A 27737-nucleotide genomic window follows, 5' to 3' on the forward strand; every position below is an offset into this window, starting at 1 on the left:
GGTGGGTACTACCCCTCTCATCCCCATTTTGCAGATGGAGACTGAGGCTCAGAGAGGTTAAGTAATGAACGTAATAACTGGGGTTACTAAGGTTACACTGGCTAGTAAGTGTCAGGCCTGTCAACGCGAGAGCCCACCCCACTAAGCCAGTGTGCTGTCCTGCTAGGTGGAGCACGGTGGGGACACGAGGGGCTCCTATAATACCTGTCAGCTTACAACAAGTCACTTAGTCTCTGCCCTCAAATGGGCTCCAAACTCCCTCTTTTCCTACCACCACCCATCCCAAAGCTGCTCAAATCTCCATTGTCCAGGGGGAAGGAGAGACAGGCTTGGGGCCAGGAGCTCAGTACCCCAAGGGAAAGCACTTGGGTGCACTTGGGTGCAGTGTGTCTTTCATTTTCCGACTGCCTCTGTGCAAGGGCCCTCAGCCAGCAAACCCTGGAGTCCAGCTCACAGCCTTCCATCCCCAGCTGTCCTCCGGGCCCTTTGTGTCCTGGGCCCGGCAATTCGGCCAGCTCTCCCTGGTCTCCCGGAACCCCAAGCAGCCTATGAGCCCCCCACGTTCTCCCAGGACAGGCCCTGGATGGTGACAGCCTGTGTCTGCCTGTACCAGCCTGTGCCTGCACCCCTGCACCAGGGCAGCTGGCCGGGGCCAGGCCTGGCTGGCTCAGGGTCCACAGGGCCAGCTCTAGGCCTGGCATAGCTCCACGCCGGCCTTGCTCTTGACAAAAAGGCCTCCTCCATCCTGGGTATTCTAGAATGTGTCACAGGGCAGATGGTATGGGGAGACGACTGGCCCATGCAGCTCGTGAGCACATCCCCTGCTGCACTCAGCTGGGCAGGGAGCTCAGCAAAGGCGGTGTTTTTATTCCTGCCTCCCCAGCACTTAGCACAATGCCTGGCACATGGTGTTAAATACGCAGTGGGAATGGACGCAGGGCAAGGCTGCATGCCAACTGCCTCGTGTCAGGGAGGAAATAAGCTCCAACCTTTGACCCAAGCCCTGGCGGGGGGTGGGGATGTGCGTTCACACAAGGCCTTAGCACGGAGTGGGCTTGGCTCAATGTACATCTGATTGGGTTGATCAGCCTCTAATGCTCCCCGAGGGCAACCCTAGGTGCTTCCTGGTACCAGCCCCTCCCTGACCTGGTACCAGCCCCTCCCTGAGGCTGCAGGTCTCAGGCCCCAGGGGGTGCCCAGGGCCCTTGAGCCCAGAAGTGACTGATAAAAGTCCAGGATTAAATCGAAGTTTAGGATGAACAGAGGGATTGTATTATCCATGATGTATGGTAATAAGAGAGATAACAGATAATTCTGACCACTGTGGGGTGGAGGTGAATGATCCAGGGTGCAGGGCTCCTGGTAGATCACCGGGAAACAAGGCAGGGCTGGGACACAAGACACAGACACACAGATACACACACACACAGAGGCATATATTCAATACACAAAGACCAGATATACACAGACACATGCATATACACAGAGACACAAGACCAGACCACACATGTACACAGGGACATAGAGACAGAACACACAGATACGCACAAACATCACATACATGCGTACACACGCACACACGCACACCCACCCCACTCTCTCCAGCACTGCTGGTGGGCAACAGCAGACAGGCAGCAGCAGACTCGTCCCTGGAGTCTCCAGCCCCGGCCACAGGTCCCTGCCCGTCTGTTTCCGTTTTGCTCGGACACACTCAGGATAAGTGCCTGTCTCCCCGAGCCCACACCCTACCCCCTCGCTGAGCTCTCAAGACTGGCAGGCAGACAAAGGGCTGGAAGCAAACAATGACTGAGCACCTTCTCTGTGCCAGACTCCGGACGGGGCACACCTGTGCCAAAGGGGCATTTTCAGACTCTTCGGAGCTGCGGAAACCTTTGAGTAAAGGGAACCTCAGAGGGAAGTCCAGCAGATAAAGCAAGTATAAGTGGAGTTGCTCTGGCTGAAGTGGGGAGGGGGCCTGGTGCCCCATCTTCTCTCCACGCCCCTATCCCCACCGCTACCCGAAGGCAAGTCCAAACAGCCCCAAGACTGCCTCAGCAGGGCACTCTGTACCTCACTCAACACTCAGAACAGCTCTGCAAAGGAAGTGTTACGATCTCCACTGTGCAGATGAGAAAACTGAGGTCCACCAGGGGAGAGAACTTGTCCAAGCTCCCAACACTGTTAGGAGATGAAGCCAAGGTCACCAACTCCTGTCCATCGATTCCAACGCCTGTTGTGGTTCCCAGTGCCCCAGTGGCTCCCTATCATGAGGACAGCTTCCTGCATTTGTGTAACATCCAGGGTCCTGCTTCTAGATTCTTCCATGGCTAAGCACCCTGCTGACCCCAGTAACCTGAGAGCATGTGTGAGAGTGTATGTGTGTAAGAGAGGGAGGGAGTGTGTGAGTGAGAGACAATGTGTGTGAGAGGGAGTATGAGGGGTGTGTGTGTGTGTGTGTGTGAGCATGTGACATGGAGGCACACAATCACAGCTGTTCTCAAGCGGTTAAGTACAACACACAAGTGATACCTATTCTGCGCTGAGGGTGCTGGGGGCGTGTTGGACGGGCTGGAAGTGCTGAACCTCTGGGTTCAAGCCTGGAACTGAAAGTGGCAAGGATAGGGAGGGACAGGTGGAGAGGTGGCACCTGGCCCCCTTCCTGACACAGGGAGGTGGGTATGAGGCTGGAGTTGGGGCGGGGGAGGGAGTGCCATCTGTTTAAACACCACTCCCGCCACTCAAATCGGAACACCAAGCTTCTCAGCCTATATCCTCCCTGACGGGCCCTGGGCCCACTTCTCCCCTCTCTTCCCCCCACCCCCCGCCTACTCCTTCGGTGCCAGCTGTGGCTGTTGGGAAGGCAGGAACGGGTGGTGGTGATCAATATTGAGGTTTAAGGGCATTTGGGAGCCCTCTATTTCCTGGGGAATAGAGCCCGCAGTGAGGCCGGGAGATCCTGAGTTTGCACCGGTCTTCGGACTCTGCACTGGCCCTAGAGGCAGACTCAGGTCATCAGCAGCCTGCCATCTCCACCTCCCCACTCCCACCCAGGGGCAGCGTTCCCAGGCCCTCGGCCACCCTGCACTCTCTGGGAGAATCACAGTCTCAGAGCTGGAAGAGACGCTAGAGAGCACCCATTTTACAGATGAGGACGCTGAGGCACAGAGATGGCATGGGTCTTGAAGCCAATTAGTGGAAGAGCCCCCAGCCGGGCTCTCTCCCTCAACCTTAGATCCCCTCCTTCTGCTCTTAGTTTTCTGCAAAGCAGGTAGCAGGGCAGAGAAGCAGAATATGCAGCAGGGTGATCTGGCTCCCAGTAGCCTGGGAGCCCAGTGACCCAGACTCAGTCTGATAACCAAGAAGCAGGCCCCTGAGATTCCACACTCCCCCCACCCCAAACTGGGCAAGACAGCCTGGAGATGGGGAGTTGGTGGAAGGCTGGACCTGCTCTCCCCCCAGGATGAGGCCCCCCTCTCTCAGACTGATGGACGGGGGCTCTGATTTGCTCTCGGTGCCCCCCAGGGAGCAGGTTCTTCAGGGCTCCAGGATTTAACCAAATCTCTGCTCATCTCGGCAAGAGGGAGGCTCCTCTAGGAGCTGCGTTAACTCTTTCGGCCCAGAAGGCCTGTCCAGGCCCACTAGCCCATCTGGTTGGGAAACCTTACTAAGGGGGCCAAGGTTATGGCTCCATCATGTACAGTACCTAAGCGCCTTACCTGGGGTCCAGGTGAGAGGGTGTGGACTAATCAATGAAACTCCTCCTCACTGGTAGAAAAACAGGCTGGTTCCCAGAGACTTGCTGCAGCTCCCAGAGGGGCTTATTACCCCCAACCCAGGCAGCTGTGTGCGGGGCAGGGGAAAGCGGGCCCGATTCCTAGAAGATGTTACTAGTTCCCCAAACCCAGGCACGGGCCGTGCTCTCTTCTGGCCCTGCACTGAGAGCTATTACCGGGTGAGCAGGCGCTGGCTTCTTGCCTCCCAATTAGTCACTGCTTTCACTCCCTGAGCAACACCCTGCTGGCTGCACGGGAGGTGGGGTGAGGGTACAGGGCAGAGCCAGACTCCCAGGGGGCCAGCAGGAGGCACTCGGCCCTGGGAAGAGTTCCTTGGTAATGGCCAAGCCCCTTCCCCTGGGGCCCTGGGGAGGGTGAGAGCAATTCCAGCCTCTCCCCAGGCTGAGGCAAAAGCATCGCCGACCCAGATGTACCTGGAGCTGGCAGGGGCGCTCCTCAGCTCAGTGTCCTCCCCCGTCTTTCTGCCTCCCTAGGTCCTTCTCAGCCTCCAGCCAGACTCTCCCTGTGCAGGGCTGAGGCTCCTCTCCTCCGCTTCCCACTTCTGCCTGGAATGCTCACCATGGGGACACCTGCCGGGAGGAAATCGCACTTGCTAATGCTGGCCGCTGTGGCCCTTGTCTCCACTCCAGGTAAGAGGGCTTGTCTGGACTCCGAAGCCTAGCAGGCATGATCACAGTGTTATATCATTGCTATTATGTTAGTGATGACTACAGAAATAATTGATTGCACTGCTGTGGCACTTCAGTTTGAGGCCATTTCCTTATAAAAGTTTCCTGTTTGTGGAGTTTACTTTCCCTTTGAGATTAGGAGGAGAGGGAATGAGTCTTTGTCGTATTGTAGATGATCCAGAGAGGGTGAGGGACTTGCCCTGGGTCACACAGCGAGACTATGGCACAACCAGATCTCCATGACATCAGCCCAGAGTTGCAGCCTCTTAAGGCTGCAAGATTAAATTTAAAATTAGTTGCTTAGTTGTACTAGCCACATTTCAAGGCCTCATAGCCGTATTGGATAGCACCGTTTATGGAATATTTCCATCATCACGGAAAGTTCTATTGGATAGTACTGCTCTAGGGTGCCCTGACCACACAACTCTGGGAGGGTTCCTCAGGACAACAGTGAAGCCTGGCAAATGGACCAAATGTGGAATGGGATCTGGGAAGAGGTGAGGCAGAGCAGGGCGTGGCCCAGGAAAAAGGCAAGAGGGACCCAAGCAAAAGTTCTCATGCCAGGGATGCTTCAAGTGGGGAGAGGGGAGGAAGGCGTTTGGCAGAAGGAAAAGGAGGGTACGGAAAACCGAGCAGTGCAGCACAAGAGGCCCGGGCTGGCTGGATTCTGGAGAGTGGGCTAGGGAGGCAGTATGGGAGCCCCAGGCTGTCTGAGCTGGGGAAACTTTCCAACAGCCTGCTGCTGCTCGGAGGGGCCTGCTGGAACCGCTGCTTGGCCTCTCTGCCCTGACCCTCAGCCCAGATCAATAGACGTTTCTTTTTCCCTTAAAGATCTCCGTGGGAGAAAGGGTACCCATCCTCTGGTGTCCTTCTGGAGTTCTAGCTATACCTCAGGCTCCACCCACCCCACCCCCACCCCACAGCCCCTGCAAGGCTGCAACCAGCACATTTAAAATTTTTCGTCTCACCAGGGAAGGACTCCACTGGCATAGTTTCAGATGTTCTCATTATGTCCTAACCGCCTCCCAACCCAGCATCCAAGTCAGTGAGGCTGCTGGGAAATAGGGGAGCCTCCCAGGCCCCCAGCTCCAGGCCTAGCTCCCAGTGCCAGGGCCCCCCAGGTCTGGAGGAGCTGCTGGGGTGGGGAGCCCAGGCTGCAAGGGGCAGGAGACACCCACCCCAGAGAGAGTGGCGGACGTACCCGGGCTCCTCCGCGTTCCCCACCCTCAGGGTCAGTCAGTGCTGGGACCCCATCACCTGAGGTAAGTAGTATGTGCAGCCTCCGCGGTCCATAGACCCAGAGAGGCAGGAAGGCCAAGGGAGACGGGACCTGGTCTGCCACCTCCAGCAACCGCAGAGGCAGGAGCGGAACATCCCATGGCTCTTCCCACCCCCTAGGAAGGGGCCTCCGCTCTTGGCTGTCTTTGCGCACCTACCCTGGGGATGCAGCTTTGGATTCCTGCACCCCAGTGCAAAGAAGGGCAGCATGGCTTCCCCTCCACGGTCTCAGCTCCCTAATCTCCTTCCTCCACGAGATCCTGATACCTGTGTTTGGGGGAGCAGAGTTGTCAGGATAGGGAATCAGGAGAGAATCAGAGAGGATGCCGAACAGGGACAGCACAGAGTGGGTGGCTTTCCCTGGGAGTGTGTGTGTGTGTGTGTGTGTGTGAGAGAGAGAAAAAGTGCATGTGTGGGTGGATGTGTGTGTAGTTTCAGATGGAGGTGTGGGGTGAGTGAGGGTGTGTCTGTGGATGTTTGAGAGGGTGGAGATGTGAGTGCGTTATTATTGCATGGAGGGCATGCTACATTTGGGGGCATGATGAATGTGTATAGAAGGCCTTACACATAGTGCATGGCTCTCAACTCTATCCGCTCTTCAGAATGCCCGTGAGGCCCTTTTAAAATCTAGATTCCTGGGCCTCACTCCTAGAGATTCTGATTCAGTACCTCCAGGATGGAACAGCATCTGATGGTCCTGATGGGAAACTGAAGTCAAGAATTCTGAGCCCTGTGGTTAAGGACGCTGGCTATGGGGGGAGGCTGGCCAGGGTCCACACCCCTAGATCTGCTCCTTCTCTGTGTGACTTGGGGCAAGTTATTTAACCTTCGAAGTCTCAGTTTTCACATTAGCCAAACGAGAAAATGGCACTGCCTACTTTGTAAAGAGGTTATGAGAAAGAAATGTGGAGCATGGTATTTGGTAAAGAGTTAGCCCTCAATAAATAGCATCTGTTTTGTTATTATGAATGCCTAGATGTAGATATAAATAAGTATACGTGGACATTTGTAGCCATATGTGCATGGGAACGGATGTGTATATAAATGTGTATATCTGACTACTGGAGTAGCTTAGAGAGTCATGTATGTATATATGTGTGATGTCTGTGTGCGTATAAGGAAGTGTGTATACGTGAGAGGTGGAAAGCATGTGTCTGTGGATATTGGGTGAGGGTGTGTATATGGCTGAATGCCGGAGAGAAAGCTTTTTCTGGAAGCTTAAAGTATCAGTGTGCCCCAGGCCCACTCAGCCACCATCCGCCCCCCTCCCCCCACCACCATCCAGACAGAGTTACTGGAAGCTGCTATTATGCAAGGTTGTTCCCAGCAGCCTGGCTGCCTCCGCTACCCCTCCTTTCCCTCCCCTCCTGGCAGTCCCAGCTGGGGCAGGGGTCCCTACGCTCCACCACCATCATTAACTTAGGATTAAGCTGGGCTCTCCAGCCGAGATGATGCGCCGCCATCTCCGAGGCCTGGGGCGGCAATGAGGGATAGTGATGGGTGGTGGGGAGGGCGGATGGGGGATGCCATTTCAGGGAGCCCTGCCTCCTTCCTCATTCTGAGAGCTGCTTAACAGCTGCCATCACTCCCAGGGGTCCAAGGCTGGGCCTCAGCTGTGGCATGGGGCCCACCCCCACCCCTGGACTAGGGCTGACAGCTGGATGCACCAGGAGAGCAGGCACTAATTGGTTAATGGGGATCTCCCCACGACCCACCAAGGAGGGCCTGAAATCAGCTTCCTGGAGGGTTAGGAGCCAATTAGGGGTGGCCTGGCTCCTGCCTGACACCACAAAGGCAAAGAATGACCGGCCACACCAGTCAGCAAACAGAGGCAGATGTGAAACACTGCCCTCTGCCTCTCAGACCCTGCCCCGGTGAGCCTGGACAAGGGGACATGGAGAGCAAGGCATCTGCCCCGGGAGGGGGCCAGGCAGGAAAATGCCATTTGCATGCGGGATACCCATCTGCCCAGCAAATTCAGGAGCCCGAGGTCTAGAGCTGCGCGTGCCACAGGCTTGCCCTGTGACTGTGGGCAAGTCGCTCCCTTTTCTGGGCCTCTCTTTCTTGAAATGTCACAATGGAATTTTATAAAATGCCCCAAAGCAACGTGTACGTCATCCACCCACCACTGAGCCTTCCTCTTCCCCTGACCCCCACCCGGCCCCCTCACTTGGGTCCAGGAGACAGTGGCTGAGTACACACCCTGTGTCAAGCTGAACCCTGCTACAGAACCTGGGAGGGGGGTTCATCTTCTTTCCATTTCACAGGTGAAGACGCTGAGGCTTAGAAGGGTCCTGTAACAGCTAATAGAGGCCCAGGGCCAGAGCACGTTCTCTCAGGACGCCCTCCCCAGAAGGAGCACTAGGCTCCAGGGCCACACCTCCTCTCTCCCCCTTTTTAGCCAGTGGCTTCCATGCACCTCTCAAGGCCCATCTCACACTCTGCGGGTCAGCTCTTCCATGAGTCCCCTGACTGCTTCCACTCCGAGGGTCCCTGCTCTTGAACCTAAACCACTATTATGGCTCTCACCTACTGTCAGTTTTCTGTCTTCCTCCCTGGATCGCAAGCTCCTTGAGGAAGAGGGACTGTGTCTTACTCATTTTGCTACACAGGGCCTCGCCCAGTGCTAAGTATACAGCAGGTACTCAATATCTGAGTATAGGAGGGGTGACTGACTGAACTAAGTGACTAGATGGGGTCTGCCCAACCTATTGAAATTCAAATTTTAATTAATTATAATTAAATAAAATTTAAAATCTGGTTCCTCAGCTGCACTAGCCATATTTCAGGGGCACAGTGGCTAATGGCAAATAGCTACGGTACTGGACAGGGCAGAAAATGGAACCTTTCCATCACTGCCAAAAGTTCTGTTGGACAGCGCTGCCCTGGAGGCCAGGCTCCAGCTGGCCCCTAGGCCCTGAGACCTCTGGTGGTGTCCCCCATCTGCAGCTTGGAGCTCAGCCTGGGGATCCCCGGCCACCTTTGGGCCTGTCTTTGAAGACCAGCCCCTCGGTCTGCTATTCCCAGAGGAGTCCACCGAGGAAAAGGTGACACTGGCATGCCGTGCCCGGGCCAGCCCTCCGGCCACCTACAGGTGAGACCCTCGCAGTGGTGCTGGGAGGCCCTGGGCAGTGGGCAATTGTTCGTCACATCAGCCCCTCTCCGCCCCCTCTGCAGGTGGAAGATGAATGGCACCGAGATGAAGCTGGAGCCAGGCTCCCGCCACCAGCTGGTCGGGGGCAACCTGGTCATCATGAACCCCACCAAAGCCCAGGACGCCGGCGTCTACCAGTGCCTGGCCTCCAACCCAGTGGGCACCGTCGTCAGCAGGGAGGCTGTCCTCCGCTTTGGCTGTGAGCCCCACGGGGTGCCGGGACGCTTTGGGGTAGAGAAGACAGGGCTGGAAAAAGTGTCCAGAAGGGCGGGTGACTACTTCCCCATGGAGCCTGAGCTGGGGAGGGAGGGTCCCCCAGGCTTGGAGGACAGCGCCTGAGCACACGGTCTCCACCTCCAGTCCTGCAGGAATTCTCCAAGGAGGAGCGAGACCCAGTGAAAACCCATGAAGGTTGGGGTGTGATGTTGCCCTGTAACCCACCCGCCCACTACCCAGGTGAGTCAGGCCCCTGGGCCATGTTAGACAGAGGGCACAGGAGGGGCTTCTGGCCGCTCAGCAGAAGAGGGGTGGAATAAGAGGTGGTGAGTGACCCTTGGAAGCACTGATCCCGGGATGCCCAACTCTAAATGATTCTGTGCCCCACCCCCCATCAGACTGGGAGGTCCCCAAGGGCAGGGGCTGTTTCCCCAGCAGACAGCACTCCCTGAGGGCAGAGATAAAGTCACATCTTCCCTCTAGGTCTCCCCTCAGCCCCAGTTCAGAGCACAGGGGCTCTCAGGGCAGGGTCTACGGATCCCCAGCAGCGCGTTGAGGTCCTACCCAGAGTTGCTCCATTAGCCCAGTACCCCCGGTTTCCTCAAACTCCCCATTCCTAGGCTTGTCCTACCGCTGGCTCCTCAACGAGTTCCCCAACTTCATCCCTACGGATGGGCGTCACTTCGTGTCCCAGACCACAGGGAACCTGTACATTGCCCGGACCAATGCCTCAGACTTGGGCAACTACTCCTGCCTGGCCACAAGCCACATGGATTTCTCCACCAAGAGCGTCTTCAGCAAGTTTGCTCAGCTCAACCTGGCTGCGGAAGGTCAGGGTCAGCGGGCAAGGCGAGGAGGAGGGAGCTGAAGGGGTCAAGGGGCGTTGGGAAAGGGGGTCTTCCCTTTGAAGTTGTGAAGAGCAGCTCAAAGGGCACAGGGTCTGGGGCTGGACCCCAGGGTCTTCCTGCTACATGGCCTCAGACCCTTGCTGCATGCCCCCAAGGGGAAAGGGAGTCAAGAAAGTGTGGGCTCTGAGTTGTGCTGAGATCCTAAGCACAGGAGCACCTGATCTGGATCTGATGTGTGAACCCTCTCTCCCCAGACACCAGGCTCTTTGCCCCCAGCATCAAGGCCCGGTTCCCAGCAGAGACCTATGCGCTGGTGGGGCAGCAGGTCACCCTGGAGTGCTTCGCCTTCGGGAAGTGAGTGGTGGGGGAGGGAGGGGACAGGCCAGGGCACAGCCTCTCAGAGCCCCTCAGGGAGAGGGCAGGCAGGGCCGGCTCTCAGTCATCTCGGTGCCTTCGCAGGGTCTAGCAGAGTGCCGGACCCACGGTGGGTAGCAACCGCCACTCACTGAGCACTAACTCTCTGGGTGAGGCATCTTCCCAGCAACGTGCATGATAGGCTCAGGCAGCTTATACAACACCCCAGGCTGAGGGCAGGTAGCATGGTGCATGGACCCCAACCCAGCCTGCCTCATTCAACTACTAGCTCTGTCACTTGCTGGCTGGGAGACCTTGGGTAAACCACTTAACCTCTCTGTGCCTCAGTTTCCCTATTTGTACATGGTGATAATAATAGTACCTACCTCATGGGGTTGTTATGAGAATTGAATGAATTAATATATGTACAGTGCTTAGAATAGCATCTGGTATTTAGTAAGTATTCTATGGATGCTAACAGTTATCTCCTAAAATAGAAAATGTATAATAGAACTCTTACTCTCTCAGAAAAAGGACTCACTGGAACAGGGCTAAGCAAATAGCAGGTACTCAATAAATGTTTGTAGAATGAATGAAAGAATGTGATTTGTGCATTGGTCCCCTCCTCCCTCACATATCTCCTGTGGTTACCCAAGATGCCCCCTGCTTTGTGGAAAGTTATTGGGCTTCCAGAAAATCCATATTTAAAACACATGAAGGGTAATGCGTTACCCTGTAAGACTCACTGATACCTCAGCCCATTTTAGTACACAGATTACTAACAACTTAATCCCCTTTGAAAAGTAGAGGCAAGGCCCTGTTGGGGAGAGGAGGAAGGGGACCCATAAAGAACCAGGTTGCAGGCCGCTGCTGAGGAGGGCAGGCCCAGAAGAGGCCAGGGCAGGGTGGGGTCAGGCAGGGAGGGCAAGTCAGCTTCAGGGAACAGACCACCTATGCTCTGAGCCTCCCTGGGAGAGGCTCCTCCTCTCCTGGCCGCTCTCCCTCTGTCTCTTCCCGGCCCTCCTCCCCGTCGTCCCCACCTGCCCAGCATCTCAGGGGGACCTGGGTTGGGGGAGGAGTTGCAGGCACAAGGGAGTCTGCCTAGCTCAGCCCACCCCCTCTGGCTTTGTCTCCCCTGCCAGCCCCGTCCCCAGGATCAAGTGGCGCAAAGTGGATGGCTCCTTGTCACCACAGTGGGCCACAGCCGAGCCCACCCTGCAGATCCCCAGCGTAGGCTTCGAGGACGAAGGCACCTACGAGTGTGAGGCGGAGAACTCCAAGGGCCGCGACACCGTCCAGGGCCGCATCATCGTGCAGGGTACAGAGCCGGACACCCTCGCCGCCTGCCTTCCCCTGTCCTTGAGGAAGCCGACCCAAAAGTCAGGGAGGAGATTAGGCAGCCCCTTGCTGAAACTTTCCTGCCCACGGGGTGCACTGGGTATGGGACCAGACGAGGCTGGTGCTGTGGTCAGCTCAGAGCTTCAGTCAAGGTTGCAGAAAGCACATGGAAAGCATTAGAATGACTTAAGTCAGCTAAAAGAGTTACTGGCAGTGCCAGTTGTCTTGAACCTGCTTCTCCCCACCCCGGAGTGCGGCTGGCGCCCTCTGCTGTCTGGCGCGGGAGCTGCAGCCCTGCAAATCCAGTCCAGTTAATTCGCGGAGCTCCTCCCAGCTCCTCCCCAGCCCCTCCCCAGCCTTGCTCTCCTTGCTCCCCGCAGCTCAGCCCGAGTGGCTCAAGGTGATCTCAGACATGGAGGCTGACATCGGTTCCAACCTGCACTGGGAATGCGCAGCCGCCGGCAAGCCCCGGCCCACAGTTCGCTGGCTTCGGGATGGGGATCCTCTGGCCTCCCAGGTAGGAGACCTGGGGCTTCCTTCCACACACCCAGCACACCTTCCTCTGCTCACCTGGTTCCCTCACCCTCCAGATCTCCTCCCCTTCCACACACTGGCAACCCTTCTGGGCCAATTAGGGTGCCACAGGGTAGTTCTAGGTGCTTCTCTCCATCCCAGAGTCACATGGCCTCAGGCTGGTCAACTGGATAGAGTGTGGAGGGTCCAGGGACCTGAGTTCAGGCCCAACTCAGCCACAAAAGCACTATGTGGTCCTGAGTGTGTCACTTGCCCCTCTGGCTTCCGTGCGCAGACGTGCGGGGAGGCCAGGGGAATCTGTGCGTCCTGGGATTCCAGGTGGCCCTGGATAGGACTGGGCATACAGGCGCCCCCTCCAGGCAGCCCAGTCTCCACTGCATCCACCCCATAAGCCCCCACCCAGTGGTCCTGATCTTCTGCACAGGCCCGGGTAGAAGTGCTGGCCGGAGACTTGCGATTCTCCAAGCTGAGCCTGGAGGACTCAGGCATGTACCAGTGCGTGGCGGAGAACAAGCACGGCACCATCTACGCCAGTGCCGAGCTGGCCGTGCAAGGTAAGGGGCCCAGGGAGAGAGGACGTCCCCGGGGACACCCAGGTGGGGGGCGTTAGGGGTTGTGAGTTGCAGCATTTCTAAATGCACACACTCACCTGGCAGTTTTCCTTAGTTTTCCAACAGCTTCTGAGTAGAACTCAGGGATTTAAGACAGGAGATGAGACACTAGATGGAGCTCCCAGAGGACAGGGTCTCTGGCTTGACCCGCGTCTGACGTGGAAAAGGAAATGTCTGCCGCCATGAAAAAAAAGTGGCAAAAGTCACTGAAAACCAAATCAGCTAGATTTGGGTTTAATGCAGCCCCTTTGCCTGTGTGACCTTCGGCAAGTTATTAATCTCTTTGTGTTTCAGTTTCTTGAATAATAAAATGTGGGTAATAATAGCCCAGCCCTCATACAGCTGCTGTGGGGATGAAGGGAGATGATAGAGCTAAAGCATAAAGAACCTGCCCATCACATAACAGCTGCCCAGTAAATGTCAGCTAGTCCAGTATCCTTAGATGTGTGACTTAAGCTTGTAGTCTGTTTCCTCATCTGTAAAATGGACAGAACGGTACCTACCTCATCCAGTTGTAGTGAGGCTTAACTAAGACTCATTCATTCATTCAACCAATATTTCTTCAACACCTCCTAAGAAGTGAACGCGAAAAATAAGGTCTCTGCCTTCAAGTATCTTACAATCCAGTGGAGAGAGGGGGGCAAATAAACACAAAATCAAACAATTAAATAATTTCAGACAGCCATAAAAAATACAGTAAAGAAAATCCTGCAGAGTGCTGTGGGTAAGGTGGGCCAGTTAGAGGGGGTGGTCAGGGAAGACCTCTCTGAAGAAGTTGCATTTGGGATGTGAACCAACCATGTGAAGATCTGGGGGCTTTCCAAGCGAAATGTATAGTAAGTGCAAAGGTCCTGAGGCAGGAAAAATCATGTCATCTTCACGGAACCAAAAAAAGAAGAGGAAAAAAATGGCCCAGGTGATAGAGCACAATAAGTGAGGGAAGGAATGGAGCAAGATGTGATCAGAGAGGTAGGGACTCCTTTGTGAGCCCTTGGGAGGCGTTGGACTTCATTCTGAGTGTCTGTTTTGTGTTTTTAAAATGATATTCCTGGCAGCTGGGTGGAGAAGAGATTGTAGAAAGAAAATGCAAAATCAGGAAGGCCAACCAGCAGAGATCTGGTGGCAGTGGGGGTGATGAGAAGGGGCTGGATCCTGACTATTTTGGAAGTGGTGCTGCTAGGGGTCACTCGTGGATTGGCCATAGAGGGAACATAAAATGTTTAACATGTAGCCAGGTGACATCTGACTCCAGGGCAACGAGTGCTGGTTTGATTCCCTGCGTGACTGTGGGGCGCTCCCCCTTCCTTCCAGCACTTGCCCCCGACTTTAGGCTGAATCCTGTAAGGCGTCTGATCCCCGCAGCCCGAGGGGGAGAGATCGTTATCCCCTGTCAGCCCAGGGCAGCTCCGAAGGCCGTGGTGCTCTGGAGCAAAGGCACTGAGATTTTGGTCAACAGCAGCAGGTACAAGCCCCGCCCCACCTGAGCAATTCCTGCTCACCCTCTCTCTCCCTGGAGGTGAGTCCCCTTCCTGTGACTACAGTGTGTCACTGGGTTGGCCAGATCTGCTCTGTCCTTGCTGCAGAGTGACTGTAACTCCGGATGGCACCTTGATCATAAGAAACATCAGTCGGTCAGATGAAGGCAAATATACCTGCTTTGCTGAGAATTTCATGGGCAAAGCCAACAGCACGGGCATCCTGTCTGTGCGAGGTAAGGACCATGGTTTGGCTGAGGTTGGTGACTCAGCCACCACGGGGTGCCGTCCCTCCTCGCCATTGGGCTCTTGTGTTCCCATGTTCCTCCTAGTTTGTTTGTTTGTTTGTTTTGCGGTACACGGGCCTCTCACTGTTGTGGCCTCTCCCGTTGCGGAGCACAGGCTCCGGACGCGCAGGCTCAGCAGCCGTGGCTCACGGGCCTAGCCACTCCGCGGCACGTGGGATCTTCCCGGACCGGGGCACAAACCCGTGTCCCCTGCATCGGCAGGTGGACTCTCAACCACTGTGCCACCAGGGAAGCCCCTAGTTTGGTTTTGAGGCTACCCCAGGATTCGGTTTCTCTTGGGACTGCCCCCAAACACCGCCATCCAGGATATGCTCCTGCCTCCCTCCCACGCACTCGCGGGGCTGCTGGGAGGTCAGGATGCTGTTGGCCACGCTGCCTGTTCTCTTTCCTGGGGCTCAAGACAGAGCCTCTCCCCCTGCCCTGCCGCCCCTGCCTGGGCCTACTTCCTCCCCTTCCACTCAGGGGCCCTTTGTCTTGGCAGATGCAACCAAGATCACTCTAGCCCCCTCGAGTGCCGACATCAACTTGGGAGATAACCTGACCCTGCAGTGCCACGCCTCCCACGACCCCACCATGGACCTCACCTTCATCTGGACCCTGGATGACTTCCCCATCGATTTCGACAAGCCTGGGGGTCACTACCGAAGGGCCAGTGTGGTAAGGCCTGAGGCCAGAGAACCCAGGGCTCCTCCCTCCTTCTGGGCAGACAGGGGACCCACGAGAGCCATCAACACCCCCAAAGCTTTTCCCCCTTCCCCCAGGAATGCCATGATGGCAAGCTCATCCCTGGGTTCATAAGCACCCTCCCTTAGACGGGCAGTTCCCCGGATTCCACCCGACGTCTATGCATTTAGAAGAGGGTTAGGGTCAAACCTGGAATTCCACACACCGAGCAAGACTCACTCCCCTACTCTTGTTATCCTGCCCCCCAGCGCAGATGACATCATTAACTTGAACCATCACTGACTGTCTTCTGTAAAAAAAAAAAATGTCGTTTAATCCCCAGTGGTACCAAGTAGAGACTAGCTGATCCCTTCCATGGAACAGAGAGGAAGAGCGAGGTGCAAGGGGTCTGGGGAAGTAACAGAGCAGGGGACTCTTGAGCCCCGCCTCCTGTCCCCTGACTCATGCACTAGCCAGGGCTGCTTCCTCTGACCCGCCCCGCTTCCTGTCCCCCGTGTGCAGAAGGAGACGGTTGGGGATCTGACCATCCTGAACGCCCAGCTGCGCCACGGTGGGAAGTACACATGCATGGCCCAGACGGTGGTGGACAGTGCATCTAAGGAGGCCACAGTCCTGGTCCGAGGTGATGGGTTTCCCACCCCATCCCCACCGTGACACCCTCAGAGGCCAGCTGGGCTATTCTGACCCTCGCTCCCTAACTAACTCCCACCTCTCCCTGAAAGCCGTGGGAAGGGCTCCTAACAAGTCTGTTGAGCTGAACTCATCCTGTGGTTCTTCGCAGGTCCTAAATGAATAAAATATTCTTTCTCCAAAGCTAAAATTGTAAAAAAAATCCACTCCTAACACATCCCAAGACTGGAGAACTTGCTGAGGCCAGAAGTTTCAAAGCCTCATGCTGGGAAATCTATATACATCTCTGTGAGGGAGCCTCTGTGACCCCCCCAGCCTTGGACACATCCTTCGTCCTCAAAACACCCCATCTGCCACTCACTACTGCCCCCATTCCTTGCCCTCCCAACCCGGTGTATGTTTCCTGCGCCCTCTGCTGCTCCCTCTTTGGTACTGCACCAGCCCAAGCGAGCCTGAAGGAGGTTGGCTCAAATTTGTTGCTCTGACCTCTTGGTGCAGGTCCGCCAGGTCCCCCAGGAGGCGTGGTTGTGAGAGACATCGGTGACACCACTGTCCAGCTCAGCTGGAGCCGTGGCTTTGACAACCACAGCCCCATTGCCAAGTACACCCTGCAAGCTCGTACTCTACCAGCAGGGAAGTGGAAGCAGGTTCGGACCAGTAAGTGTGAGGCCCCACCCAGGTCAGTACTGATTAGGCCTGGCTGTAGGGGGGGCGAGGGGGGGGTGCTGGGGGTCAGAGGCCAAGGCTGAGCCTGGAGCTTCGAAGAGGGACAAGTGTAGACCCCTGCCTGCAGGGAGCTCCCAGGCCATTAGGGAAGATGGTCACACAGGCGGCAGAAGAATGGGGAGAGAGTTGGAGAGGGAGGCACTCAGTCTGCACCCTTGAAGCATTGGCAGGACTATTAATGGGGCAATGAAAACATTCGTGGGGGTGTGGGATGCACACAACATCTTACAAAGGCTCCAAGGCAGGGAGGTCCACGAGTTTCCCAATCACTCCTGAAAAAGGTATTGAACTCTTAATATAGCGGGTACCACCGTGAGAGCTGGGTATAAAAAAGTGATTCATACCCAGTCCCTGCCCTTTCCATCTAGATCAGTAAATGAAGTGCAGAACACTGACTCCCTGGTGCCTTGCAGATCCCGCCAACATCGAGGGCAACGCCGAGACCGCCCAGGTGCTGGGCCTCACGCCCTGGATGGATTATGAGTTCCGGGTCTTAGCCAGCAACATCCTGGGCACTGGGGAGCCCAGTGGGCCCTCCAGCAACATCCGGACCAAGGAAGCAGGTCAGAGCCCTGGATGAGAAGTAATGTCAGGGCACAGACCCTAGCCCTCCTTAAAGGGAGCCCCAAGCAAGCAGCAATTACATGGAGTTCCAACCCTGCTCACCAGGCTTCGGACTCTAACAAAACAGATGAGAAGGGAACACAAGTCAGAGCAAGGCCACAACACTGCACAACGTACTGTGCCTTGGGCCACAGCCTGTCAGGGCTGGAAGCCATCCGGTCCAAACCACTCATTTTTAAAATAGGCCAACCTTACAACTGCATGTGAATCTACAATTGTCTCAAAGTAAAGAGTTTAATTTTTTAAAAAATGGAAAAACCATTCCATGTGAAGGAAGGGTCACACTGGCAGAGCCTGGACTTGAACCCAGGAACATGGGGTGATGGGCAGATATCCTCCCTGGAAGTGCACAAGCTGCAGGAATCAGTTAATGAGGAAGGTGTGCGTGTGTGTGTGTGTGTGTGTGTGTGTGTGTGTGTGTGTGTGTGTGTGTGTGTGTGTGTGTGTGTTGTGCAGGGCACTAAGTAAGCAGCTGGTGCTCTAAGTCCTTCTTTAGATGGTTTCTTTGGGAGCAGGAAGAATGGACAATCTGCCCACAACCCTCCCTGAAAGGCAGGTAGGTGTCAGAACCTGAGTGGGGAAGGAAGGGAAGAGGTGAAGGTGAAGGCCCAGAATGAGAGCCCTGGGATCCTGAGACCAGCAGCATGGAATCAGGACCTGCCTCCCCTCCATACCCACCCAGGCCTGCCCCACTGGATGTGTAATGAGGGTCTGCCTTTTTGTGTCCATAAACATGGTTTCCTGTGTGCCCCATGCTGACTCTCCAGGCTCTTTCTGGAATCATTCAGTATTTTTAACTGGTACCTCTCCTGAGTAAAGAGTTCCAGAAGGAGCACTTTCTTTGATTGAACTTCTTGGACAGTCAAAGGGTGAGGAGTGGTCTCCTTCACTGCAGTATCCAGGAGTTGAGCACAAAGAGAGCTATGATGCAGAAGAAAGATGATAAGATTTCAAATCAGAAGAGCTGAGTTCAAATTCAAACTGTGACATTTATTAGCTGTGTGACTTTAGGCAAGTCACTTAACTGCTCTGGGCCTCAATCTTTCCACTCTGAAAAGGGTAATATTAATGCCTACCTCACAGGATCAAATGGGTAATGTGTTTAAGTGCCCTTTGCAAATGAGAAGGCCCTAAAGTATCATCAGAACGAAGTGATAAGTCTCCAGTTGCTGGATCATCTACAGAAATATTTTAACCCTCAGCCAAGTTACCCCCTGCCAAGCTTCACGATCTAATTAAATACATTCTTGTTTTAATATCAGCCTTTTGAATACTAGAGACAATTAGGAAATTAAGTCTGCCATGAAAATAAAAAAATAATAAAACAACCTGTAACCCAAAAGAAATGTTTTTTGGATTAACTGCAGTTCTGAATTATTTATTCCCCTTAATTTAAAGCAAATTAGAGTTGGTCTCTGCTACTTAGTTTAAACCAACAAGAGGGATCAAGATAATGATCATTTATGGAGTGTACACTATATGTATATGCTAGCCACTGTCTTGTTTAATTTTATTCTTCTTACAGCCTTTGAGAGAAACATTATTATCCTTATCTTACAGAGAGGGGAATCAGAGGCTCAGAGAGGTTAAGTAACTCGTCCAGAGAAACTCAGCTAGTAAGTGGCAGAGGTGGAATCTGATCTCAGGTCTGCTTGACTCCAAAGCCCACGTCCAGAGGGACTCTTGAAAGACAAAACCAGGTCCCATTGGAATAGTTTCAGAAGGATAGGTGTTAACTCTTCTCTGAATGTTTGGTAGAACTCACCTGTGAAGCCATCTGGTCCTGGACTTTTGTTTGTTGGGAGTTTTTAAATTACTGATTCAATTTCAGTACTGGTAATTGATCTGTTCATAGTTTCTATTTCTCCCTGGTTCTGGTTCAGTCTTGGGAGATTGTACTTTTCTAAGAATTTGTCCATTTCTTCTAGGTTGTCCATTTTATTGGCATGTAGCCAGGGCCCATTGGAAGGGTGTCCTTGTCCTAGGATGCTTTTTGGTCTCAGACTCAGAGCTTTTGTTCCCTCACTGCCCATTAACTGTCTGTGTCCCTTGGCCCTGACAGCCCCCTCGGTGGCACCCTCAGGTCTCAGAGGAGGTGGTGGAGCCCCTGGAGAGCTCATTGTCAACTGGACGGTAAGCTGCAAGGGCAGAGGCAGGACTATGCCTCCAGTTCTCTGGGGGGACAAGTTCTACACCACCCTCACCCCCACCCGCGCCTGGTGGGACTCGTCTCAGGAGTTGAGCAGCATGCAGAGAGGACCCAGACAGAGCCACTGCACGGTCCTGACTCCAGAGCAGACAAGGTCCCTCCCCTCCCCTGGTACCCACTGCAGGATGGAACCACCGCAGTCCTGGGGCCACCCCTCTTGGTGAAGGCTGGGTGGGGCTGGAGGACGGGCAGGGAAACGCAGCCGCGGCCCCTCGCCCATGCCACGCTCTTGCCCCTCAGCCCATGTCCCGGGAGTACCAGAACGGAGACGGCTTCGGCTACCTGCTGTCCTTCCGCAGGCAGGGCAGCACTAGCTGGCAGACCGCGCGGGTGCCCGGCGCCGATGCCCAGTACTTCGTCTACAGCAACGAGAGCGTCCGGCCTTACACCCCCTTTGAGGTCAAGATCCGCAGCTACAACCACCGCGGGGATGGGCCTGAGAGCCTCACCGCGATTGTGTACTCGGCTGAGGAAGGTGGGCCACCCCGGGGCCCATGCGGCATCCCCACCCCAGCAGCTTGTCCACGGGGTGTAGGGTGGGGGAGCGCTCCTCACACCCCTGCTAGGTTCCGCAGATGGGGTGGAGAGGACACCTGGCTTCTAAGCCACTGGCTTCCTTCCTAGCCCTCGCTACCTCGTCTCCCCTCAGGCCTAGAGGAGGGAGGCTCTCTGGAAAGAGAAGTGGGCCCCGGGGGATGCTCTGCACCCTGAACCCTGGGCTCTATAAAATCCTGAGAGAGGGCAGTCCCAGTTGGCAGCTGCTCTGTAGGGTACAGGGAGTGCCTGGGAATCCAAACCCATTCTGTGTCGGTCCCCAGAGCCCAGGGTGGCCCCTACCAAGGTCTGGGCCAAAGGGGTCTCATCCTCAGAGATGAACGTGACCTGGGAACCGGTGCGGCAGGACATGAATGGTATCCTCCTGGGGTACGAGGTGAGCACTGACCTGGGCTGGGAGAGGAAGGGGTCGGGGGGTCAAGGCGCGGGGGCACCTCATGGCTTGCTAGTCCTCCTCCTGGAATCACTCATTCACTAACCAGGCACACAGCACGCAGTCTAGGCATCACCATGGACGCAACCTCAGCTAAGCCCCTCTAGCTGATGCCTGTGGACAGCCTTGAAGTTACTGCTTGGCTCGAGCCGGCACTGGACGCTGTGGGAGCCCCGGGGAGGAGGAGCAGGTTCTGGAAGGGGCATAGCCTGCCCGTTTCATGCCAGAGCCCAGTTAGCCTGGCATCCTCAGGGCTGCAGGGAACAGCATGGCCTCCTCTGTGTACCAGCCGCTCATCCTGTCCCTGAGGAACTCTGGGCCCAGCAGTTTCTGACCCAAGACTTGGGCCCACTGGTGACTCCACACTGGGGTACATGCGGGGGTGGATGGAGAGTGAGAAAAAGCAAGAGGAAGGGAAAGAAGGGCAAGCAGGAAATGTCATTGTCTAAGGGAGAATCATCATACTAGTGATGTTGTCAGTTCCATTCAGGAGAGTCAGCTCTGGGCTTTAGCACAATGGGTTACGCGAGCCCCACTGAGGAGATAGCTGCAAACTCTGCCATTGATTTGGAAGAATATCTAGAAGGCCCTGGTGTTACGAGGTCTATGACCATGGGTTTGCATTTACTCAGCAGCCCTCATAAGCTTGCTGGAGTGAGGGCTGGGGGACTACTTTGCAAGTACAATATGCGTTTCATAGCCTTTAACAGAGTCCCCACGGGATTCCTTGAATTAATTAAATGGGGTTGGTTTCAGCAGGCCATCGCTGGGTTGAGTCAGTGCCCACACCCCCGCCCCCTCGTTCAGCCCGCGTATTAAGCTCTCTCGTTGGACTGGGCACTCTGCTGGGCACCAAGAAGGGAGAAGCCACTTACACCAACTTGTCCCTGCTCCCTTGGAGCTCATGATCTAGTGTCTAGGTCCTGAGACCTGAGGCTGAGTTACAAGCACCAGCAAGGAGCAGGATGCAGGTGTCCGGAGCCAGGGTCAGGGTAGCCCCGAGGTCCTGGGTTTGACTGCGGACCCTAGGGTACCCCTGCCCCCTTCAGATCCGCTACTGGAAAGCCGGGGACAAAGAGGCAGCTGCTGACCGAGTGAGGACAGCGGGGCTAGACACCAGCGCCCTGGTCACCGGCCTACACCACAACACCGAGTACCACGTGACTGTGCGGGCCTACAACCGCGCCGGCACTGGGCCTGCCAGCCCTTCCGCCAACGCCACGACCGTGAAGCCCCGTGAGTCCGTCAGCCTGGGTGGGGGTTGGGCGGTGTATTTTGGAGGCGGTGCCTCTAGGATCACTCTTTCCCCGAAAGACAAATGCTCCAGCCCACAAGCCCTGGGCAGGACAGAAACGAGGCAGCACGTCTAAAAATAACGAGGGAACGGAATTCATGGCCTCTGAAGTGCCTCCCTTTTCTCCAACCTTTGTTGGAGTGTGTTTCTCAGGCAGCGGTGACAGAATGTTCTGGGTACAACTGCTTTGGGAAGACATCTAGAAAAAGGCTGGCTAAAAGCAAGGGGGTGAGTGGTGGGGAAACATTGGGAAGTCTCCCCAACTCTCTCCCTCCTCTGGCAGCTCCACGGCGACCCCCTGGCAACATTTCCTGGACTTTCTCGAGCTCCAGTCTTAGTATTAAGTGGGACCCTGTGGTCCCGCTCCGAAATGAGTCTGCAGTCACAGGCTATAAGGTAAGGAAGGGATCAACCAGGCACTGAACGCTGAGGAAGAGCTCACTTGTATTTCTGGCAAACACAAGGGAGCTGCAGTTTCTAGCCAGAAGGATCTGAGTTAGATGTAAGCAGAGAGTTTGGGATTGTGAGAGGCGTGAAATCCATGAGCAGTTCTTCAGGGAGCAGGTAGTGGCGACTAGAAGAAAATGGTATGACTGCGGAAAGACAGGGTTCAAGGGGGCAGCGATGGACTGGGTGAAGTCTGGGTCCTTCTGGTCTAAGGAGTCTGCAGAACCAGTTCAGCTGCTTGCAAGCTTTTCTCGTCCCAGTGGGGAGCTTGTTCAAGAGCCTGGACCTGGTCAACAGGAAACAGGAGGGGTGAGGAGGCAGGACCTCGAGGGCCCAGAACCATATGGGCTCCTCCCATTCCTGGGGCTAGGGAAGAGGAGAATCAGTCCTGGTGTAAGGAAACTCTTGCCTGGCTAACCCCCTTCCCACAGATGCTGTACCAGAACGACTTACACCCGACCCCCACACTCCACCTCACCAGCAAGAATTGGATAGAAATTGCGGTTCCTGAAGACATTGGCCATGCCCTGGTGCAGATTCGGACCACAGGGCCAGGGGGGGACGGGGTCCCGGCAGAAGTCCACATCGTGAGGAATGGAGGTGCTGTCTCTCCCCTTATCCCTCAGGAGTATCAGGGTCCATCCAGATGCCTGATGCAGGAATCATTCCCACCCAAGCCAGACCCCAACCCAGCCAGTCCCCAAGGGGGAAAAAAGCAGGCAGGCAGGAACCAAGTGCAAAGTAGCCCTGGAACTGCCCTTGCTGCCCCCTCCTTCCCACTCCCAAACATCCCTGAGGGCCGAGAGGTAAGTACACTCCTTTCACGGGAACAAGAGCAAAGGTCCTACAAAACACTGCAGAAGGAGGGCTTGAGAACACCTCCCCGTCCTGAAGCCAGCCCTCCGTGAATCTCCTTAGGAAAGGTCTGGATTCTGTCCTGAGGGTGGGACAGGGATGTGCAGGTCCCAGGCCCAGCTCACTCAGCCCATTTCCGCCTGCTGGTTTCAGGCACAAGCATGATGGTGGAGAACTCAGCAGTCTGTCCAGTCCCACATCCTGGCACCGTCCTTTGTCACTCCGTGGCGACACTGATCCTCATAGGCTACCTGGAGCTCTGATCTCGGCACCCCTCCCTCTCTGCCACAGCTGGACACCCACCTCCGATGGACAGAGCCAGCTGGCCCCAGCCCCCTCCCAATGCCAAGGTGGCCCAACACTGTGCCTGAGAATGACTGGTTTTAAATACCTACTTTAAGCAGTGCCCTTTTCGTAGGAGGTAGGATATTTCATATTCTGCCACAGGAGAGAACCCATGCGAGGAATTTTTTTCTTTAAAGCAAGAGGCACCAGACAGTAACTTCCATGATGATACTGAACCCTATGCCTGGGCCCTCTAGGGTGCCTGGATGGAAGGCAGGCCTACAGGAAGAAGGGGGTTTAAACAGGCATCTGCGCATGAGCGGAGACAGCACTCTGGGACCGCATATGGACTCTGCTCCAGAGAGCGGAGTCCTAAGCCCGGGAACACCGGACAGGAACGGGACAAAGCTTAAACAGCAGCATCTCTCAGTCTAAGGAGAGGGCCAAACCTGGGGACCAGGGACTCTCCTACTTTCTCCTCTTAAAGGACAGCACGGCTGGACCCTGACATTGTCCTGGATAATTCCCTGGAGGCCCCTGCCACCTACCTTGATGGCTGAGAACCAGTGCTCTGGTGTCTGAGGCCGGGAGCCTGAGCCCCTGCAGCTCTGGGGGGCAACGCTCCCGACTGCTGGGTGGGAGCTAAGAGGGGTTGAGAAGCTGAGACTCCTGGTGGAAAGGGGCACCAGACTTGGCCTGAGGCACAGTCACAATCAAGGTGACGTTGCCCTCTTAGCCAATACTGCCAACCCAACCCTGTCACCCCAGAGTGACAGAAGCCACTACAGGTGGCTGGGTGACTAAAGGGCTTGTCTTGGGCAGGTCCCCCACCGCACCAAGCCCCAGCCTGCACGGTCCCTTGCGGGTTTGAGTAGGAGGCAGGAGTGCCTCCACCGTCCTCCTCCAGCAGAATGCAGCTGTAATTCTGTGTGTCTGGAGTCAGGAGTCTTCTGAGAAGGGCAAAGGATAAATGCGGCCCTACCTGCTCGCAGGAACGCCCTGGGCCACATGGCGACTCGTCCCCCAGGCTGCCTCGGATGCTCTTTTGCATTCCCCCAGAAGATGAAGGGGTAAATAAATGGGACATCTTAGCTTGCGCTCTGGGTGTATTACCAGTCACAGCACGTCAGAGCTGGAGGAGGCTTTAGATCTCACTGGGCCCAAGCCACCACTCTACAGATGAGGTAACAGAGTTGGAAGGGGCAGGGCCTTCCTCAGGTCACACAGCCTGTCAATGATGGGGCTGGGATAGCACTCTTCTCCAACCTTCCTGTCCCAGGCTCTTTGTCTACCCAGAGGAAGGGGGCAGTGCTGAATGGCTATGACCTGGTTAAGAAGGTGGTTAAGAAGGGCACTGGGCTATGAAAATTCTGCTTCAAGAGGTGCGGGTGGGTGATGGTGGGGTGCTCGGCATGGCTGGGTCCCAACCCAAGGCGCATGCAGACTACAGGAGACCCCAGTCTTTCTTTGCCTTCTGAGCCTAGCTTCTGCTGGGACCTCAATATGCAGTGCTGGCTTGAAGCCCCCTGCTCCCCTTGCCCTTGCTCCAAGAGAAGAGGCCAAAGCAAGGGCAGGGATTCCCCAAATCCAGGCAGCAGTGGCGGCACAACCAGGAAACTCCAAAGCCTATGTTGTGACAGGTGGCCCTTCACATATAGGAGCAGCGGGACATCTTGTAGGGCACAGGCCCCCTGAGCCTGGTTTCTGTAGTTTACAGTTAGAGCTCTATTTTGTTATGGTTTTTAAATTTTTCAAGTCCTGCTCTATTTTCCTGGGCAGGTTTATGTTGGTGTTTACCCACTACAATTTTTTAAAAATGTAAGCTCACATGCCTTCTCCCTGCCACCACTGAACCTACCAGCCTGCCCCTGGCCCAGGACTGCCTCCTTGGAGCCCTCCAATCAAAACCTCCTCACCTGCTCCCATCCTTCACCCCCATGCGAGGTGCTGGGGGCTCAGCTGAGTGACCATTCTTCCATTGCAGGGACCCAAACTTGGCCTAGCATCCATCCTGGTCCCCCATGGCTGTGATTTAGCCTGTACCCAGCTCTATCAGAAAGGGGATGCTGAAAGTAGAAAACCTTCTTCCAGGGTTTAGCCGATTCTTTCCTCACTGCCTCGGCTGCGGCAGGAGCAGCAAAGGGACAGGTGTCTAGATGCTGGGCCAAGAGGGCTGACCTGGACTGGCACAGGAACTCACCCGTGCAGCTGGCAGTGCAGCCCCTAAGCTTGCTTGAGGCAAGAGAGAACGACTAAGAGTCTTAGTTCTGTGGAGGCAGACAGACCCTCTGGGAAATCCAGGAAGGGTTTTTCTAACTAGGAGAACTCAGCCTCAGGAAAACGTAAGCCCCGTGCAGGAAGAACTTGTTTGGGGGACACAGAGCTGGACTAAAATGGATGTTCCTGCAGGCCAAGACTCAGGCAGAGTGCTGATTAAGACTGAATAAGACAGCAGGTGGCTTGAGGACACGCAGGCACGTGAAGGGGAACAGCCTGTTGGTGACGTGGCTGCCCAGGAGCTGGTGTGGAGGCAGAAGAAGAGATCAGACAGCTTCTCAGAGTCCCTTCCTGCCCAAGAGGCCTGACTGTCGCCTTCGCTGCCCGCATGCGCTGAGGCTCGCTCCTGCTGTGGTAACGACTCGATCCTGGATCTCTCCCCTCTCACACGCCAAGCCCCAGACAGGCAACCAAGGGGAAACAGCCACAAACCAGTACTTCACCCTGCAGCTCAGTGGGCAGCAAGTGCCTGAGGACTAGGGACAGGCAGCGCTTCAGGGCTCGGGAAAGTCTCCGTTCTGCGTATGTTGGGGCTCAGCCTATAGCGCCCTTTGCCCCAGCCCTGGTTGCTCCAACAGCCCAGATGTATACCTCACCCTTGGGGGGAGGGCAGCTCTCTTCAGGTGGAGTCTCAGGGCCCAGCGCAATTGGGTTACCTACTTTCATCCAGGGAATCAAATGATACAGGTGGTCCCAGGGAACAGGAGGGCCATGGGGTGGGGGGGGCTCTTTTTGATAAAATGACAGGAGAGCCGTCAGAAAAAACATCTGCAAGGAGACCCTGGACTGAGTAATTGAGAGGCTTCTTCCTTTTGTAAGGACCTCTGAGAAATTTTGACAGCTGTTTGTCTTGGGGTCTAGGGTAGGTGAAGACTGGAGGGGACGCTGCAAGTGTCCGTCAGGGCTGGGATTCTTGGAATCAAAAGGTGCTCAGCACAGGAAGAGTCTTGGAGCTCCTGCCCGCTGGGGCCCCTGCAGCATGCAGGGGGCAGTGACTGCAGTCACAGTCATTTACGGGGCAAGGCTCACCCCAGGCATACTTTTCCCAGCATACACTGCTACCTCTTGGCAGTCGCAGGAGCCAGGCTAGTCTACTCTGGGCAAGAGCCCGAGCTGGCTCTAGAATGTTTCACTCCCTTCATCTCTTCTCCAGCTAGAGGTCTGTGTGCTTCCTGATCTCAGAATACAACAGCCTACTGGGCTCCTCTGTATCGGAGGGATAAGCAGTATCCTCAAACCTGGGTTTGAGGCATAGGTGTAGCTATTTCCCTGGCTCAGACCTAACCTGGGCTTCATCCTGGAGATGAGCAAGGTTGCCAGAGAGGCTCCTGGAGTGGCATGAGGGATTAGATGGGCACTTTTAAGGAACTTCAAAGAGCTCCATGGAAAGAGGTGCTTGGTAGCTGTATATATGGTCATAGGCTTTGGGAAGGCAGGACAATAAAGGGAAACTGGAGAGGAAAAAAAAAAATGGGTCTGATAGCTTTCCCCAGAGCCCTAGGAAGCCTCATGCCCTCAGATGGGGTGCACCCTGCTTTGGCCCCCAGACTCCAACTGACCCACCCCCTCCAGGGCCTGCATAGCTTAGAAAAGCTCACAGGTGGGCAAGGGTTGGGGCTTCACTGGACCACTGACTTAACTCAGTTTTTGTTAAAATGGACCCGCTCCCACTGACCTATTGTCTGTCTCTCTTACACTTCTTATAATGGTAGTTATTTATTGACTCTGGTAGCAGGCAGTTCTTAAATAAAGACGGTTTCTCAACCTGCTGAGGCAGCTGGCACCAGCTGTGGGTGTTTTTATCCTCAGACTAAAGAGTATCTCCTTGTCCTGTTCTCTAACCCTAGGCTTTTACCCAACACCTTCAGCCTTCACACAGTCACCTCTAAGGAAGTCACAACACACGGTCCATATTGCTTCATTCAGTCCTGGGAGGGGAGAAAAATTAGGCCAAGCAACTTTAAGGCAGGCCTCAGCAGAGCAGGCATTCTCCTAGTCTGGCTGGCTTTACCTAACAGGATGGGCAGTAAACAGTGCTCATCTGATGGTACTGCTCCAAGCTTCCCTGATTTTTAAGACATTTGAGGTACAGGTTTCTCCCGCTCCTCAAAAGTAGAGTGTTCCTATGAAATCTTTCGTT

General features: G+C 55.2%; 1 protein-coding gene across 1 annotated transcript; it reads left to right on the forward strand.

The window, feature by feature from the left end:
- The first annotated feature begins 4338 nt into the window (after positions 1-4338).
- CNTN2 (contactin 2) lies at positions 4339-26871 on the forward strand. Its single transcript, XM_022593661.3, has 22 exons — positions 4339-4423; positions 8690-8834; positions 8918-9093; positions 9255-9350; positions 9731-9940; positions 10213-10312; positions 11455-11630; positions 12031-12167; positions 12609-12738; positions 14107-14257; positions 14379-14506; positions 15060-15235; positions 15764-15884; positions 16391-16549; positions 17032-17181; positions 19305-19375; positions 19692-19926; positions 20270-20382; positions 21489-21675; positions 22017-22129; positions 22612-22780; positions 23189-26871. Exons 1-22 carry the CDS (start codon positions 4345-4347, stop codon positions 23296-23298), a joined length of 3132 nt encoding a protein of 1043 aa, XP_022449369.1. The 5' UTR covers positions 4339-4344; the 3' UTR covers positions 23299-26871.
- The last annotated feature ends 866 nt before the right edge of the window (positions 26872-27737 follow it).

This window comes from Delphinapterus leucas, chromosome 1, assembly GCF_059928025.1.
Source record: "Delphinapterus leucas isolate spDelLeu-1000000601 "Yukka" chromosome 1, BTC_Dleu_Yukka2, whole genome shotgun sequence".
In the NCBI taxonomy this organism is placed as follows: domain Eukaryota; kingdom Metazoa; phylum Chordata; class Mammalia; order Artiodactyla; family Monodontidae; genus Delphinapterus; species Delphinapterus leucas.